Raw genomic sequence first — 18,617 nt, 5'->3', positions numbered from 1 at the left:
TTCAGCCACTCTGGGGGCTGTCCATGCTGGGAACCGGCTACCAGACCAAGGCACACCTCTGAGGGATATCGGAAATCACCTCAGGAATTCTCAACTGGGGGAGGGACCCTTAGGTATCACCGCAGGAGAGTGGAGCTCGATCTTCTTTAAGGTAATTTTTGTCTTCTTGCTGTAATTTGCCTAACACTGTGCTAGTGTGTGGGATAGTGTCCACATCTGCTAGGAGACGGAGAGATACTGAGGAGCTGAGGTCACTGCAGGGGTATATCTAGGGTGACGTCAGCTTTGAAATCTGACTCCGTCTCCCATCTGCTAGCAGAGGAACACATAACCCACTGGGGTCCTGAGTCCATCTGGCTACACGCTAGGAAATGTATTTTATTTATTTAAATATTTTACATACTGTCGTTCTATGTATAGATCACAACGTCATTCTATGGTCCTGATTCCTAATCTCTCCTCCCATTCAGCTCTCACAAGACTCCTTATCTATCAAAAATACCTCCAAGTGTGAAGGATCCATAAAAATAAATCTATTTCCTTGATATGAGACCAGGCACTCACAGGGAAATTTCAAGAAAAAAGTGCCCCCAATTGCCAAAATATGTGTTTTCAAACCCAGGAAAACTTTTTCGTTCTAAAATGAGTTTCTTTTGAGACATCTGGAAAGAATAATATTTGCCACAAACTAAATTATTTTATATTTAAAATATTGCTGTAGGAATAAATCTTTATCATTGTCCAAAGCAAAGCAAACAAATGTAGCTCTAGTTGCAATATTATCACCTGAGGATGGAAGAAATGAAGATAAATCAGAATTAGAAAATGGGACCAGCATATCTGGAACCCCACCCTCATCATTCAAATCTCTTTTCTTATCAGGAATATAATAATAATTTGACAGCAAAAAAGATTTCTCGGCAGTAAACTGCTTTTTTAAATAGTTTTAGCCTAGATAAGTTACGAGTTTTAGGAAAAGTTAAGAGGAGCACATTTCTAGCTCTTAACCTATTTTCCAAATTCTTACATGTGACATGTAAGAAACACGTAAGAAACACTAGTGGAATAGTTAGACCAGAATAGGTAGACATTGTTTTTTCAATATTACCAAAGTCTACCATCAATTTCCAAGAATTTGGCAGATGCTCCTCTCGAGTATTCACACAATTGAGAAACTGTCAAAGTTAAATTATCTCAGTTCTTGAGGCAATCCTCCAAATGCCTTTAAAAAGACATCTCCAGGTTCTAACACCAGACCAACTGCTACATCTCGAGGAGAATAAAGCAGGGAAACCGGAAGAGGAATAGAGCTCTGAACTTCACTGCCCTGAAAAGTTTCAAAAACAGGGAAAGTACCCCGATCAGGAGCTATTAAATTATCCCCATGAGATGATGCAGCTCGACTACAGTCACATTTTTGTCATTGCAATTAATCAATATTTTCTTCAATACCTACAGTACTCTGTTCCCAAAATCCCTATAAAAAGAGGGCCATTGGGGGAGAAGGAAGATTGTGGTGGCAAGCCACTGCTTGACACTTCTTAAACTCCTGGCTCAGGTGATATCAGCGTCAGGGGGAGGGGGGATGGTAAACGCAGCTCACCATTCAGGCATCCAGGAGCTGACCAGGATAGCAGTGTTCTCTGAACTATTGCTCTTTCAAGAGGCTTTAGGGTACGATCAGGGGTTTTTATATGCTGTTGCAACTAGCTGTTAAGATTTAATTTGCTTGTATGATTCTATTTGTTTTATGTTATTTTATTGGATCTGTATTTTTATATTTTATATGCTGTACTTCACCTAGCATGGTTTATCTGTTGTAGGCAGATGATAACAGCAAGTTTGCTTACTTAATCGGTGTTTTCCATAGATAGCAGAATGATTTAGACATGCTGTCCTGGGTGATGTCATCTGGGATCACAGGGTGGAGCTGTCTCTCCAAGCTTGCAGAGCTTTCTGCTTGTGCGGCTCTGCCTGATTATCTCATGCAAGTCTCTTTTGTTCTTGATAAAGCTGATCAATGTAGTGTAGAAAAAACAACTAGAACTGGCTGTCCAGGGAGGTGGGAGGGGTAACATGGCTAAATCATCCTGCTGTCTACAGAAAACACAGTTTAGGGTAAGCAAACGTTCTTTTTTCCATCGATAAGTAGGCTTATTTAGCCAAGCTGAGGGTTGCTTCGAGTTAGTCTCTGTCAAAAATACTATATTAGCAACCCAAGCATCTGGTGGACAGCTGTTAAGCTCGTTGGAAATAATGTAAAACTGCTAATCCCAAGGCACCGTCTGTTGCTGATTGTTGATCTAGATAGTAGTGAGATGTGAAGGTATGAAGGTTGCTGCTTTACAGATGTCCTGGATTGGAACATTATGTAGGTGCGCTAACGAGGCTGTGGTCACTCATACCCGGTGCGCTGTCACTGCATCCTTTAGCACCGAGTGTGCACGGTGTAGAAAAATGAATATACTGTGTTATCCAATTGGATAGAGTCCTTTTAGATACTGCTTTCCCTGGGTTACTTGGATTAAATGAGATGAAAAGCTGAAAAGTTTGTCTGACCGCTTGAGTCTTAGCCATGTAATAGGCGAGAGCTCTTTTCCAGTCCAATGTGTGAAGTAGCTTTCCCTTTTATTCGGATGAGGTTTCGGGAAGAAATGGGTAGTGAGATTGCTTGATTCAAGTGGAATACAGACACTGCTTTCGGTAGAAAGGTGGGGTAAGTATGCAGTAAGACTTTGTCATGGTGAAACTGCAAGTAGGGAGATAGTTTCACTAGTGCTTGAAGTTCACTTACTCTCCTAGCGGAGGTGATGGTGACTAGGAAAAGCACTTTCCAAGTGAGGTATTTTAAGGAAGCAGATTCCATAGGTTCCATAGGTTCATACGGAGCTTCTATTAGCTTTCCCAAGATAATTAAGAACATAAGAACATGCCATACTGGGTCAGACCAAAGGTCCATCAAGCCCAGCATCCTGTTTCCAACAGTGGCCAATCCAGGCCATAAGAACCTGGCAAGTACCCAAAAACTAAGTCTATTCCATGTTACCGTTGCTAGTAATAGCAGTGGCTATTTTCTAAGTCAACTCAATTAATAGCAGGTAATGGACTGCTCCTCCAAGAACTTATCCAATCCTTTTTTAAGCACAGCTATACTAAACTGCACTAACCACATCCTCTGGCAACAAATTCCAGAGTTTAATTGTGCGTTGAGTGAACAAGAACTTTCTCTGATTATTTATTTATTTAGTAGGTTCTATATACCACAAAAAATAAGACATTTACATGTCCGTCTAGGCAGTTTACAAATATACATACATAAGGTTAAAAACAAACAAACACAGTATAGGGTTAAACAAAGTAAAAGTCTATCAGTTATAGCATAATTATTGAAGTTGTATTATATTGTACACATCATTAAATAAATATGTTTTTAGCATTTTCTTAAATTCTTTACGGTTTGATATAAGTCGGAGGCTTTCAGGAAGAGAGTTCCATAAGATTGGACCGGCTACTGAAAAAATTCTTTTACGGATTAAAGCTAAGCTGACTGTTTTGACTGTTGGTATTTCTAGTAGACATTTATTCATGGATCGCAGTTGTCTTGAGGGTTTATATATGCGTAACATGGAACACAGCCATACTGAATCAGTATTGTAAAGCAAGTTATGAATGATAGACAGAATTTTGTATCTGATACGGTGAGTTATAGGAAGCCAGTGTAAATGTTGTAAGATGGGTGTTATATGTTCTTTGCGAGATAGGTTATATATTGTTCTTGCAGTTGCGTAGGATGTATTGATGATAATGGTAATCCTAGGTATAGTGTGTTGCAATAGTCTAAATTTGTTAGAATTAAAGCTTGAACAATTGTCCGGAAATCAGATGATGTTAAGAGTGGTTTGAGCTTTTTGAGCATATGTAGTTTGAAAAAGGATTTTTTGACAGTCTCAGATATGTGCTTGGGGAGAGATAGCTTCGAATCAATGAATATTCATAAATTCCTTGCATAGGGTTTTATGGGTATTTGTTGTTTATCAAATAAGAAGGATTGTGGGGGTTGATGAATAGAATCTGGTACTGTTGAAAGATAAACTAACTCTGTTTTGGCTGCATTTAATTTTAATCTATTATGGGATAACCAAGTTTTTATAGCTGTTAGATATATTTGCAAGAGAGAAGGTTTCAGACCAGGAATTGGAAAAAGGTATGATGAACTGAATGTCGTCAGCATATATTTTGAAATTTATGTTAAGACCGTCAAGAAGGCGGCATAATGGTAGGAGATATATATTGAAGGAAGAGCAGAAAGTGATTATCCTTGTGGTACTCCAGTTTCGGTTGTGTACCATTCTGATTTGCATTTTCCTAAAGTGATTCTTTGCGGTCTGTTAGATAAAAATGTAGTAAACCATTGGAGAGCTGTTTTAGTAATACCAATTTGTTGGAAATTGGATAGTAAAATGGTGTGATTTAAAGTATCAAATGCTGCAGATATATCAATCAGAATGAGTATGTAATTTGTGTTAGAGTCAAATCCTCTTATAATTGTGTCAAATGATGATGATGTTAGTAGGGATTCTGTACTATGGGCTTTCCTGAAGTCGTGCTGATTGTGATGAAGTATATTGTGATCTTCGATATAGTTTGAAATTTGGTGTAGTGCAACAGATTCAATAATTTTGGCTATAGATGTAAGTGTAGCTATTGGACGATAGTTGGTTAGATCTGAGGGATCTTGGTTTGTCTTTTTTGGTATTGGTATAACAGATGTCTTTTTGATAGAATCAGGAAAAATTCCTTGTGATAAGGAAGCGTGATTGATGGAGTGAAATGTTCTTTTAAATCTTTGAGTAGATTTCCAGAGCATGGATTAAAAGGACTTTGAGGGCTTAGATTTTGTTAGAATATTCATGTTTGTTGTGTCATTTACTTTTGCAAATTCTGAAAAGGAAAAATAATTGAGGAATTGATGGTTTTGGGATAGGAAGTGTTTCAAATTCAGCTGAGATATTTCCTGTTTTAGTTGTGAAATACTTAGCTATATTATTATTATTATTACGGAGTTTGCATTTGATTTTTTTAATTGATTAGTTTTAAATGTGCCACACGCTAACTTCATGGAGTGCCCCCTAGTCTATTATCCGAAAGAGTAAATAACCGATTCACATCTACCCGTTCTAGACATTTCATGATTTTAAACACCGCTATCATCCCCCCTCAGCCGTCTCTTCTCCAAGCTGAAAAGTCCTAACCTCTTTAGTCTTTTCTCCTAGGGGAGCCGTTCCATCCCCTTTATCATTTTGGTCGCCCTTCTCTGTACCTTCTCAATCGCAACTATATCTTTTTTGAGATGCGGCGATCAGAATTGTACACAGTATTCAAGGTGTGGTCTCACCATGGAGCGATACAGAGGCATTATGACATTTTCCATTTTATTCACCATTCCCTTTCTAATAATTCCCAACATTCTGCTTGCTTTCTTGACTGCCGCAGCACACTGAACAGACGATTTCAATGGGTTATCCACTATGAAGCCTAGATCTCTTTCTTGGGTGGTAGCACCTAATATGGAACCTAACATTGTGTAACTATAGCAAGGGTTATTTTTCCCTATATGCATTACTTTGCACTTATCCACATTAAATTTCATCTGCCATTTGGATGCCCAATTTTCCAGTTTCACAAGGTCTTCCTGCAATTTATCACAATCTTGTCTAAAGGAAGGGTTCCATTGTCCTTCTTCTCGCCACGCGGCCGCCGTAAGCTAGCCCACCCTCCACCGCCGGACCGCTGAGCTGCCTCCGAGCTGCAGATCCCCCCCGAGGCCCGCCTACCGCAACGACAACGTCACCTGCAGCGCTGGGTAGGGACTCTGTTTAAATCCCTGACCCGACCTCTGGCGCCGCGCGCCGGGTGTCGCACGACTAAGGAGCAGGCCCCTTAGTGCGCCCCTTCGTGCTCTTCCTTCGGGCTTTTCCAATCCATTGCCTATCAGCTGCCACCACCGCCAAGCTCCTCGAGCCTCAGGAATCCTCCCAACGAGGCAAACCAGCACCAGTGACAGCGCTGAAACACACTGGAAAGGACCCCTCCAGGACCCACGTACGGACCTGACCTTTCAACACATCGACCCCGCCTCCTCCAGCACAATGACCCTACAAAAGCTCTTGTAATCGGCACTAGGCTTTCCTATAGCGTCACCAGAAAGAGATCAGAGGGACATCCTTTTCTACAGCGTCGACCAAGGGAGTGGCAACTGAAGGAGCACCCTGATATTGCTGTTAAGGATTACCAAACAAAACTACCAGAGCTCCAAGTGCACTTTACAACGTAAATTATCCAGTCAACTAAGCGCACAATAAATTTGATTTGGTCGTGGTTATAACTTCTTCATTTATTTTAAATGGTGACTCCTTCTTTACATCCCACACAGATAAGGCATACAGTTTAACAGCAGTCCCCGACACGGTCCCGTGTTTCGCCTGTCGGCTGCTTCGGGGGGATTCTTAGTATATCTATAACATAACATAGTGACATTAAGACCAAATTCTAAACATAAAGGCTATCCGAAAAACAGATGAAATCCAGACGAAATTCTGATGTTACATACCTTAGTGGTTACAATCTTACAGGTCTGCAGGAGCACAATGACTCTGCAGCACTAGCTCAATATAGACCTTCACTCTGACTGTTTGGCGCGCAAAACGGCATTCAGCACAGATACACCCGTGATTACCCAATTACCCAACATTCCACAGATGTCAGATCAAAGTCCCAAAAAGTCATTGTGTATATAGCTCCAGAACTCACAAAAAATGATGCCACTCCAATTCAGCATTAAGTCCATTAGGAGCTAAGGTGTTTAAACTAAAAATCCACTTCTGTTCCCTTTTAATTAGAATCGAGGAAAAATCACCTCCTCTACTCGGGTTCGATACCACGTCAATCACAAAAAAATGCAGTTCTTCTACTGAGTGTGGCGCCTGAGCCCAGTGAGCTACCAAAGGTGCCATGTCTCTCCCTGTGTTTATATTAGACTTATGTTCGATTATCCTTGTCTTAACTTTTCTCGTGGTTTTGCCTACATATAGCTTGTTACATGGACATTTAATGACGTAGACCACTCCTTGTGTATTACAGTCTGAATTAGCAAATAATCCAAATATTTTGCCTGTGGTTGGATGTGTAAATTCTGACAAGGTTGCTGTGTGTTTACACACCGAGCAATGGTCACATGGTTTGTGTAACCTCCTCTCTCGTGTACTGATTTGCTGTGTAAATACAGAGTGAACCAACCTGTCTTTGATATTGCGGCCCCTCCGATATGTAAACCGTATTGTACTTCTCAAAAATGCATCCAACTTCAATTCATTTCCAATGCTTTCGGATAATTCTAGATATATCATTACTGATTGTTGAAAAAGGCAGAATACAGTTTATTGTTGGAGTATCATCTTGCGTATGAGGTAAGAATAATAGGTCCCTATTCACGTTATACGCTCTTTTAAATGCCCGTTTCAAAACTTTACTGGGGTATCCCCTCTGCTTAAACCGTGCTGACATCTGCTGAGCTTGACACACATAATCTGTTCTAGTTGAACAAAGCCGTCTCAGCCTCAAAAACTGACCTGTGGGAATGTTATTCTTCAAATGGTAAGGGTGAAAACTATCATATGCTAAGAGAGTGTTTCTGTCCATCTCTTTACGGTAAATTGTTGTGTAGAATTGAGCATCTTGATAGATCACCATAACATCTAAAAACGATATTTTATGACGATCTATGACAAAGTTAAACTGTAAGTGGGGACTCAAATTGTTTAACCAATCAATAAATAAGAAAAATTGAATCTCTGTACCACGCCAAATCAACAATATATCATCTATATATCTAAACCAATGGGCTATCAGAGGTTGCCACTCAGACATGTAAACAAAACGTTCCTCAAATCAGCCACAAATAACAAGCTAAACTGGGGGCCATGGTGGCCCCCATAGCTGTGCCTTTAATTTGCTGATAGTATTGGGTTTTAAATGAAAAGAAATTGCGTGTCAATGCTATCTTGGCCAATTCTACCAAGAATTGAGTTGGTGGCCGTAGCTGCGTGACCCTAGTGTTTCAAAAACCTTCTCTATGACTATTAAAGCTTCGTCATGCTGGGATATTGGTGTATAGAGAGATAATATCCATTGTTAATAATAAACATGAATCAAGTGTGGGAGATATTTCAGCCAACAAAGAAAATTAAGTGAGCTGAATCTCTAACAAATGATTTAATGTGTGGCACGAACGGTTTCAGAAATGTATCCACAAATTTGGATAGAGGTTCCAATACTGAACCAATCCCGGATACTATAGGGCGTCCCGGAGGGTTAACCAGTGTTTTATGTATCTTAGGGACTATATAAAATACTGGTGTTACAGGATATTCCACTATGAGAAAAAGCAGACTCTTTAGAAGTTATAATTTTTGCATCTTCTGCCTGCTGAACTATGTGTTTTATCATATCTTGCAATTCTTGCTTGTCGGGTTACATAACAATTTTACATAAAAGTTTCATCGCTGAGTTGGCGTACCACTTCATTCTCATAGTCACTGGTGTTAAAATGACAATCCCTCTCCCCTTATCAAGCCCAGCATCCTGTTTCCAGCAGTGGCCAATCCAGGCCATAAGAACCTGGCAAGTACCCAAAGCTAAGTCTATTCCATGTTACCATTGCTAATGGCAGTGGCTATTCTCTAAGTGAACTTAATAGCAGGTAATGGACTTCTCCTCCAAGAACTTATCCAATCCTTTTTTAAACACAGCTATACTAACTGCACTAACCACATCCTCTGGCAACAAATTCCAGAGTTTTATTGTGCGTTGAGTAAAAAATAACTTTCTCCGATTAGTTTTAAATGTGCCCCATGCTAACTTCATGGAGTGCCCCCCTAGTCTTTCTACTATCCGAAAGAATAAATAACCGATTCACATCTACCCGTTCTAGACCTCTCATGATTTTAAACACCTCTATCATATCCCCCCTCAGTCGTCTCTTCTCCAAGCTGAAAAGTCCTAACCTCTTTAGTCTTTCCTCGTAGGGAATATGTTCCATTCCCCTTATCATTTTGGTAGCCCTTCTCTGTACCTTCTCCATCGCAATTATATCTGATCCGACAATTTCAATGTGTTATCGACTATGACGCCAAGATCTCTTTCTTGGGTTGTAGCACATAATATGGAACCCAACATTGTGTAATTATAGCATGGGTTATTTTTCCCTATATGCATCACCTTGCACTTATCCACATTAAATTTCATCTGCCATTTGGATGCCCAATTTTCCAGTCTCACAAGGTCTTCCTGCAATTTATCACAATCTGCCTTGTGATTTAACTACTCTGAACAATTTTGTGTCATCTGCAAATTTGATTATCTCACTCGTCATATTTCTTTCCAGATCATTTATAAATATATTGAAAAGTAAGGGTCCCAATACAGATCCCTGAGGCACTCCATTGTCCCACTCCCTTCCACTGAGAAAATTGTCCATTTAATCCTACTCTCTGTTTCCTGTCTTTTAGCCAGTTTGCAATCCACGAAAGGACATCGCCACCTATCCCATGACTTTTTACTTTTCCTAGAAGCCTCTCATGAGGAACTTTGTCAAATGCCTTCTGAAAATCCAAGTATACTACATCTACCGGTTCACCTTTATCTACATGTTTATTAACTCCTTCAAAAAAGTGAAGCAGATTTGTGAGGCAAGACTTGCCTTGGGTAAAGCCATGCTGACTTTGTTCCATTAAACCATGTCTTTCTATGTCTTCTGTGATTTTGATGTTTAGAACACTTACCACTATTTTCCCTGGCACTGAAGTCAGGCTAACCGGTCTGTAGTTTCCCGGATCGCCCCTGGATCCCTTTTTAAATATTGGGGTTACATTTGCTATCCTCCAGTCTTCAGGTACAATGGATGATTTTAATGATAGGTTTCAAGTTTTTACTAATAGGTCTGAAATTTCATGTTTTAGTTCCTTCAGAACTCTGGGGTGTATACCATCCGGTCCAGGTGATTTACTACTCTTAAGTTTGTCAATCAGGCCTACCACATCTTCTAGATTCACCGTGATTTGATTCAGTCCATCTGAATCATTACCCATGAAAACCTTCTCCATTACGGGTACCATCCCCAACATCCTCTTCAGTAAAACACCGAAGCAAAGAAATCATTTAATCTTTCCGCGATGGCCTTATCTTCTCTAAGTGCCCCTTTAAACCCCTCGATCATCTAACGGTCCAACTGACTCCCTCACAGGCTTTCTGCTTCGGATATATTTTAAAAAGTTTTTACTGTGAGTTTTTGCCTCTACAGCCAACTTCTTTTCAAATTCTCTCTTAGCCTGTCTTATCAATGTCTTACATTTAACTTGCCAACGTTTTTGCTTTATCCTATTTTCTTCTGTTGGTTCCTTCTTCCAATTTTTGAATGAAGATCTTTTGGCTAAAATAGCTTCTTTCACCCTCCCTTTTTTACCATGCCGTTTAATCGTTTTGCCTTCTTTCCACCTTTCTTAATGTGTGGAATACATCTAGACTGTGCTTCTAGAATGGTATTTTTTAACAATGACCACGCCTCTTGGACATTTTTTACTTTTGTAGCTGCTCCTTTCAGTTTTTTTCTAACAATTTTTCTCATTTTATCAAATTTTCCCTTTTGAAAGTTTAGCACAAGAGCCTTGGATTTGCACACTGTTCCTCTTCCAGTCATTAAATCAAATTTGATCATATTATGATCACTATTGCCAAGCGGCCCCACCACCGTTACCTCTCTCACCAAGTCCTGCGCTCCACTGAGAATTATATCTAAAATTGCTCCCCTCTCTCGTCGGTTCCTGAACCAATTGCTCCATAAAGCTATCATTTATTCCATCCAGAAACGTTATTTCTCTAGCGTGTCCCGATGATACATTTACCCAGTCAATATTGGGGTAATTGAAGTCTCCCATTATTACTGCACTACCAATTTGGTTAGCTTCCCTAATTTCTCTTACCATTTCACTGTCCGTCTCACCATCTTGACCAGGTGGACGGTAGTATACCCCTAACACTATAGTCTTCCCCGACACACAAGGGATTTCTACCCATAAAGATTCAATTTTGTATTTAGTCTCATGCAGGATGTTTATCCTGTTGGACTCTATGCCATCTCGGACATAAAGCACCACACCTCCTCCCGGGTGCTCCTCTCTGTCATTGCGATATAATTTGTACCCCAGTATAGCACTGTCCCATTGGTTATCCTCTTTCCACCATGTCTCTGAGATGCCAATTAAGTCTACGTCATCATTCACCGGACTCTGGACTGACTTTCGCTCCCTTGCAGCCAGTCTAAACCCGTAGCAGGGCTTGGCTGGGGTCTGGGGGTCCGCTACTGTCTGGAGCATTCCCTAGAGCCCACGCCCAGAGAATGGGGATGAGAGACAAGAGGATAACACTTCCTTTGGTGAAAAAATGACCTCCTCTGGCCCTGCCGCAAAGATTTTCTGGCAGAGAATGGCAGGTCCAATGTACTGGCAGAGAGATGCTGAAAGGTCTCGTGGTGATTCTTCAATTGAGTCACAGCATCCCTCACTTTGTCTCCAAGAGGTTCTCGCCAGTACATGGCAGGTCAGCTAGCTTCTCCTGGACCTCGGCCAGAGATCAGAGGCTTGGATCCAAGTCATCCTGCGGGTCCCAATGGCTGCTTGTTGCCAGCCTAGCCGCCATTTTCAAACACATCTCAAGTGGATTGCACCTCGTGTTTGCCACATTCTAGGCCTTGTTGGACAACTGTTGACAAGGCGTCCTGCTGCTGTTGGGACAGACGCTCAGAAATTTCCTGGACCTGCTTCCAGAGGTTCCTGGAGTATTGTGTCATGTACAGCTATTAGGAGGCAATATGGGCGATCAACTTAGTGCCCTGATACACCTTTCTACCCAGTGCATAAAGCGCCATGTGCTCCTGACCTGGAGGGATGGAGGCAAGGGTGCGAAAATGCTTGGCCTTTTTGAGGGCAGACTCTACGACAACCAACCGACAGGGGAGTTGGCGCCTCTCAAACCCCAAGGCCTGTTGGACTAGGTAGACAGCATTCACCTTCCAATTCACTGGAGGCACAAAGATGGGGTGCTCCCAAATCATAAGGATTAACTCATTGAAGATATCATGGACAGGAATAGCCACCACCTCCTTCGGGACTTTAACAAACTGGAAACTTTCAGCATCTTGTGTCTGGCATCCTCTTCCATCAGAAGCTGAAACGGAATGGTTTCGGCCTGGCCCGGACAAACCCCACAAAGGTCAGGTCCTCGGGGAGAGATCAGCGCCACTTCTAACGGAGAGGATGGGTCAGAGGGAGATCCCTCGATTCATCAGATAACTCAGAGGTATCACCCCACGGGTCATACAGGGAATCCTCCTAACTGAGACACTGGTGGAGGACCCCTGCCCAGGTCCCTCAGCTTGGGCACAGAGGGCACCAAGGCCCCTGAAGGACCAGGAATTGGACCAGGTAATGCTGGCCTTGGCACCAAAGACCTCAACAGTGGTGTGGGCTATGATGGGCCTTCCTCCTCCTCAGAACCCACAATGGGACTCGCACCAGATGGAGGCAACAGTAGCCACTGGGGCACTGATGGACCCCTGGGCACCAGCAGCAGCTGCATAGGGAGGACGCCAAGAAGAACATCAAGGCGCTCCAGCAGAGGTGCTAACATCAAGGGTGCAGGCTCTGGCACCGGAGGAAGCACCAGCGGGTCAGCGGCTTGATGCCCTGCAGGGCTCAAACAACCACCAGTTGCACCCTGCGTTCCAACTCCTCTTGAAGGAAGGAGACAACTCAGACATCCTGAAATGGAAAGACAGCAATGATGGCCAATCTCCAGCTCCCCTTTCCATTGAGGGTCCCGGTGGAGGGGTGGACAGCGAAGGCTCAGTGTCCATCGGTTCCCCCCAGCCTCTTGGCATCGATGCCCCCGATGCTGATGTCAAGGGTTATGACTTCTTCGATCCAAAGAGCTTCTCCATCTTGTCCAGGCGGGACCGCCGGCTCTTTGGGGTCATCTGGCCGCAGAACCAAAACCACCGAACGTTATGCAATGCCTCCAGGTAGGGGATACACACATCATGAGGGACACAGTCCAAGGGCACAGATGAAAACCCGATGACATCATATGGAAAAAAACTGGCAAGTGGGTCATGACCAATGGATACCAAGGGAACACTGTCGGGAATTGACCACACAGAAGGGAAAAACCTTACCGCGCCGCCCAGCTAGCTAAGCTGGTGGAATGGAGAGGGACCCGACACAAAACAGTCGATGAATTGACCAAGAAAAACTTTCCAAAACTGAAACAGAGCATGAGCTCCACAACCATGAGATGATAACTCCGTGGAAAAGAAAAGACTGGAGAGGAACCCCACGTGGACACGTGGATCGTGGCATGCTCAGTGTGCCAGTAAAAGTTCTAGAAACTTTCACATAAGTTTTCTGTGCCAGGCTCCATCTGATGATGTCACCCATGTGTGAGGACTATCATCCTGATTGTCCAAGAAGAAAAACACATAATAACTTTTATAAATATATCCAAAGCAGGAAGCCTGCAAAGGAGTCAGCTGGATTGTTAGAAGATCGAGGTGTTAAAAGGGGTACTTAGGAAGATAAGGCTGTTGAGGAAAGACTAAATGAATTCTTTGCTTTGGTGTTTACTAATGAGGGTGTTGGGGAGATACCCATTACGGAGACAGTTTTCTTCTGTGATGATCCGGATGAACTGTACCAAATTACAGTCAACCTGGAAATAGTAGTAGGCCAGATTGACAAACTGAAGAGAAGCAAATCATCTGGACTGGATGATATACATCCCTGGTTTCTGAAATATTGAAATTTCAGACCTTTTACAAGTAATTTGTAACCTGTCATTGAAATCATCCATTATACCTAACTCTATATTTAAAAAGAGCTCCAGGGGTGATCCGGGAAACTAAAGATTGGTGAGCCTGATTTCAGTACCAGGAAAAATCATGGAAATTATTCTAAAGATCTAAATCACAGAACAGATAGATAGATATGGCTTAATGGGACACAGCAAGCATGGATTTACCCAAGGGATCTCTTTCCTCACATATCTGCTACAGCTTTTTGAAGGGATTAATAAACATGTGGATAAAAATGAACTGGTAGATGTAGTGTATCTGGATTTTAAGAAGGCATTGACAACGTCCCTCATGAGAGACTTCTAAGAAAACTAAAAGTCAAGGGATATGAGATGTCTTTCTGTGGATTGAAAACTGATTAAAAAGCAGGAAACAGAGTAGGATTAAATGGTCAGTTTACTCTGTGGAGAAAGGTAAACAGTGGAGTGCCTTAGGGAGCTGTACTTGGACCGGTGCTTTTTAAGATATTTATAAATGATCTGGAAAGGGGTATGATGAGTGAGTTGATCAGATTTGTAGATAACACAAAATTATTTACAGCAGTTAAATCCCAAGCGGATTATGATAAACTGCAAGAGAATAAGAGACCCCCTAGGCGCACACATTAGTCAAAACACAAAACAGCTAAGATACAATTAAAACACACAAAAGTTATTAGAATCAGAGGAAAAATGTCAGATGTTTTTCCTCCGATTCTAATAACCTTTGTGCGTTTTAATTATATAAATTTTAGGAGGACCTTGCAAAATTGGAAGATTGGGCATCCAAATGGAAGATGAAATTTAATGTGTACAAGTGTAAGGTGATGCATATAGGGAAAACTAACCCATACTGTAGTTACATGATGTTAGCTTCCATATTAGGAGTTACCACCCATTGATACTGTCAGCTCAGTGTGCTCCAGCAGTCAAAATTAAATACATGTTAGGAATTATTAGGAAGGGAAGGTGAATAAAATGGAGATTATCATACTGCTTCTGTACTGCGGTGAGACCACACCTTGAATACTGTGTGCATTTCTGGTCGCCGCATCTCAAAAATGATATAGTTGTCCTGGAGAAGGTACAGAGAAGACAACCAAAATGATAAAAAACATGAAACAACTTCCCTGTGGGGAAAGGCTAAAGAGGCTAGGGCTTTTCAGCATGGAGAGAAAAGAGCTGGGGGAGATATGACAGAGGTCTATAAAATCATGAAAAGGACTTGAAAAGGTAAATGTGAATCGGTTATTTACTGTTTCAGATATTACAAGGACTAGGGGGGAATTCCGTGAAGTTAGCCAGTAGCCCATTTAAAACAAATCAGAGAAAATTCTTTTTCACTTAATGCACAATTAAGATCTGGAATTCATTGCCAGAGGATGTGGTTAAGGCAGTATGTATAGCTGGGTTCAAAAAAGGTCTGGATAAGTTCCTGGGGGAGAAGTCCATAAACTGCTATTAATCATGAAGACTTAGGGAATAGCCACTGGTTATTACCAGCATCATTAGCATGGGATCTAGGCAATGTTTGGGTAATTGCCAGGTACTTGTAACCTGGATTTGCCACTCATGGAAATAGGATGCTGAGCATGATCGATGCTAGATCTAACCCAGTAAAGCAACTAATGTTCTTAGCATTTAACCTTTAGGATAAAGATTAATGTGATTTTCTCACCTTAACAGCTGCCATTCTTGTCTCTGGAAATTCTAAGATATGACAGCTTAGTTCTTCAATCCTGTTGATAGACAGCCTTTGGTCAGAGGATCTGCGCAGTGCTTGAACTAAAGCTCTGGTTCTGTTATCCACACTCACTCTTACAATTATCTACAAAAAATAACATATAGTATATAAAAACAAATAAATACATAAATATAGTAAAAACACAAAATTACAGTATAATTATCAATCTAATTTACTAAAGCTTTTTTGTTATTATTATTTTTTTTAATACTACAGACAAAAGGTTAATCTATAGTCTCCCACAAAGAACTAATTCAAATTCTTAATGAGTACAGTCATTTCAAATTCTTCAGCTGTGGCACTAAGCCCTAGCTGTTCATCTAAGCGAATTGGGAGATCTGCCTGCTAAAGAAAGTGCCCACAATGGAAGCACACTAAGTTATCTGGAAATAAAAAAAGGGGGGGGGGGGAGGAAACTCCCCTTAATTGCCACGACGTTAAAGTGAATTACAACCTCAAACATTTGGCAAACCAAGAGAACAAAACTAGAACTGTATTCAATATCTTAGCAGACTTGCCTTTTTTCTTTGGAGAAACAGACGTTTCGCTTTATCCTCTGCTGTCCTACTATCTTTGTCGTTATCCTGTTCACCTTTCTTCCCAGACTCTTCATTCACTAGTTCTTTACTTTTCTCTTCTGAGGGATCTTTTGCATCAGAACGCAACCTGGGAACCAGACCACCAAAGTAGCTGTCCATAAAAGTTTGCATGCTATTGGAAGGGTAAGAAAGGAAATGGGAAATACTCCTTTTAGTGGGCACTGGACCAGCATTGTTTAGTTTCTCAGCACCTGCAAAGTCTGCTGCAGTAGACAAAGCAGATGTGGAAGCCTTTCCACTTTCATTAGCAAATTCAGAGTCTGGTGAATCAGGTGGTTTTACGTTATTCTTTCCATTCTTCACAGAATTGTCTTCTTTTTTCCCCTCTGCCATAGTCAGGTAATCCCCAAAATATAAGTTGATATGATCTGCTAAGCAGTTATAGGTCTCTCCAAAATTTGTAGTAAAGTAGCTCTCATGAAAAAGGACGGGTTTCACATCTGAACTATCTTTTGTTGCTTTCTGGGAAGTATCATTTAAATTATTCAAGCTAAGTTCCAGTTTTCCATTTGCTTCAACAGATTTCTTCACATCTACTGTTTGAGGAACTTCTTGACTTGTTGTGTCTGGGACTAATGAATCTGTTGCACTTTCCTGCTTTACCTTTTCATTATTTTCAGGCACTTTTCTTGCTATGTCTGAGGTTGGCTTGAATCGAAAAATGCGTGCAATCAGTTCATTATGGGTGCTAACAACAGCCTTTGAAACAGAGTCTAAAGTGTTCTTAATTCGTGACATATGCTTGAGCAGTTTTATTTTTTCTCTTGAAGAAGTGCTGAGGTTTGAAATGTTCCAGTACAAATCTAACTTGCCCTGGACATAATTCTGTTTAATAACATACAGTCTCTTACTTCTGAACCATTTACACTGAAATGTATCAGTATGTACACCTCTGAGAGGATTAACATAGCTCAACTTTGAGTAAATATGAACAGGACTATTTAAAAAGCACAGCTGCCTGGTTCCTTGTTTCTGCCACAGATTTCTTGCCTTGTGACAAATATACAAATATGCATTTAAAATCAAATGAATGGACATCCCTTGGAGATGTGTAAGCTTTCACATATTGCTTCTTTACTGTTCCAGAGAAATCCTCAGATGGAAAGCTTCAACATTGTGTGTCCTAGCTGAAATGAAAAATAAATGCTAATGTAAGATTTTTAAAAATTCTAATGTACAGTGCAAAATACACAACCAAAGCATTTTTATTATTTAAAAAAGGAGACAGACAAGTTCAAACAAAGCAGTTTGTTAAATTATAAATGTATATATGGAAAAAGAATTACGTTCAACTCTTTTGCAAAGCTAAACACCCCCACGGAAGTGAGTCATTCTATAAAAAGATGACTAGGAAGCTTAAGTTGTGGATGCAATTTGAGTAAATCTTTTCAATATCTTTGCAGCTAAAACTGAATGGCATACCTAACTCCCAAACTGATGTTGTAATAAAAGCCTTTCTAAAACTTCTTGTAAAATAGGAAACAATCTCACCTTTGACCTGTTCAATTAATTTTTCTCAACTTTTACTTATGAATATAGGTTTCTCAATGAAATTCTACATTTTCCTTCAAGTCATACAAAAGGAGTGGAGGAGCAGCCTAGTGGTTAAAGCAGTGGGAGACCAGGGTTTGAGTCCTGCTGACGCTCCTTGTGACCTTGGGCAAGTCACTTTACCCTCCATTGCCTCAGGTACAAACTTACGGGCCGATACAGTAAGGTGCAGTAGAAAGAGGTGCGTTAGGGCCGGGCGCACCCGCGTTTGCCGCACGCACAGTTCGGATCACATACCGCTCGATACTCTATTTAAATGGCATGCAAATGCAAGCCGCGTCCAACGCGCGTCCATGAACCGCAATCCATTTTACTTAGTAGGCGCTATACAGCGCCTATTATCCTGGGTGCGCTGATACCTGTCATTTCAAATGTCATTTCAAATGACATTTGAAATGACAGGTACCAGGAAGTGGATCCCAACTTTAACCAAAAGAAAAACTAAAAACCTAAAATCCCCTCCTCCCAAAGCAAGGCAGGCGAAAAGCGACTCGACATGTAAAGTATTGTGAATAAGTGTATCCAAAGTTAACTTACTTTTTCTTTCTTTCAGCCCTCTCTGCCCTCCTCCGGAGGCGCGCACCGCCGCTCCCCTGCCTCCCGGGGGCAGCCGGCGGCGAAAGTGGCTTCCAGCGGCCCCGCCGGAGAAGACGGATGAACGCACGCCTGTAGTGCACGGGCGCTCAAGCCAGCGAAAGCACTTGAACAGGCGTGCGTGACATCACGGCGTACGTTCATACGCTTCGCTGGCTTGAGCGCCGAAATTGACGGGCCCCCAAGTCAGT

General features: G+C 41.4%; 1 protein-coding gene across 7 annotated transcripts in view; it reads right to left on the bottom strand.

Annotated features, from left to right (window-relative positions):
- The window catches only part of PNPLA8 (patatin like phospholipase domain containing 8), a 273,297-nt gene that overhangs the window by 176,444 nt on the left and 78,236 nt on the right, over positions 1-18,617 (bottom strand). For all 7 annotated transcript variants that reach the window (XR_003858530.1, XM_029615017.1, XM_029615020.1 and 4 more), the window contains 2 exons: positions 16,201-17,408; positions 15,617-15,766 (listed from right to left, as the gene is read on the bottom strand). Coding sequence is in view for 6 of the 7 variants with exons in the window: in XM_029615017.1 (XP_029470877.1) it covers positions 15,617-15,766; positions 16,201-17,319 (1,269 nt within the window). In the remaining variant the exon portion in view is untranslated. The remainder of the gene's footprint in view (positions 1-15,616; positions 15,767-16,200; positions 17,409-18,617) is intronic.

The sequence above is a fragment of the Rhinatrema bivittatum genome, chromosome 9 (genome assembly GCF_901001135.1).
Source record: "Rhinatrema bivittatum chromosome 9, aRhiBiv1.1, whole genome shotgun sequence".
Taxonomy (NCBI): domain Eukaryota; kingdom Metazoa; phylum Chordata; class Amphibia; order Gymnophiona; family Rhinatrematidae; genus Rhinatrema; species Rhinatrema bivittatum.
Note: the sequence above shows the minus strand (reverse complement) of the source record. Positions and strands in the feature narration are given on the sequence as shown.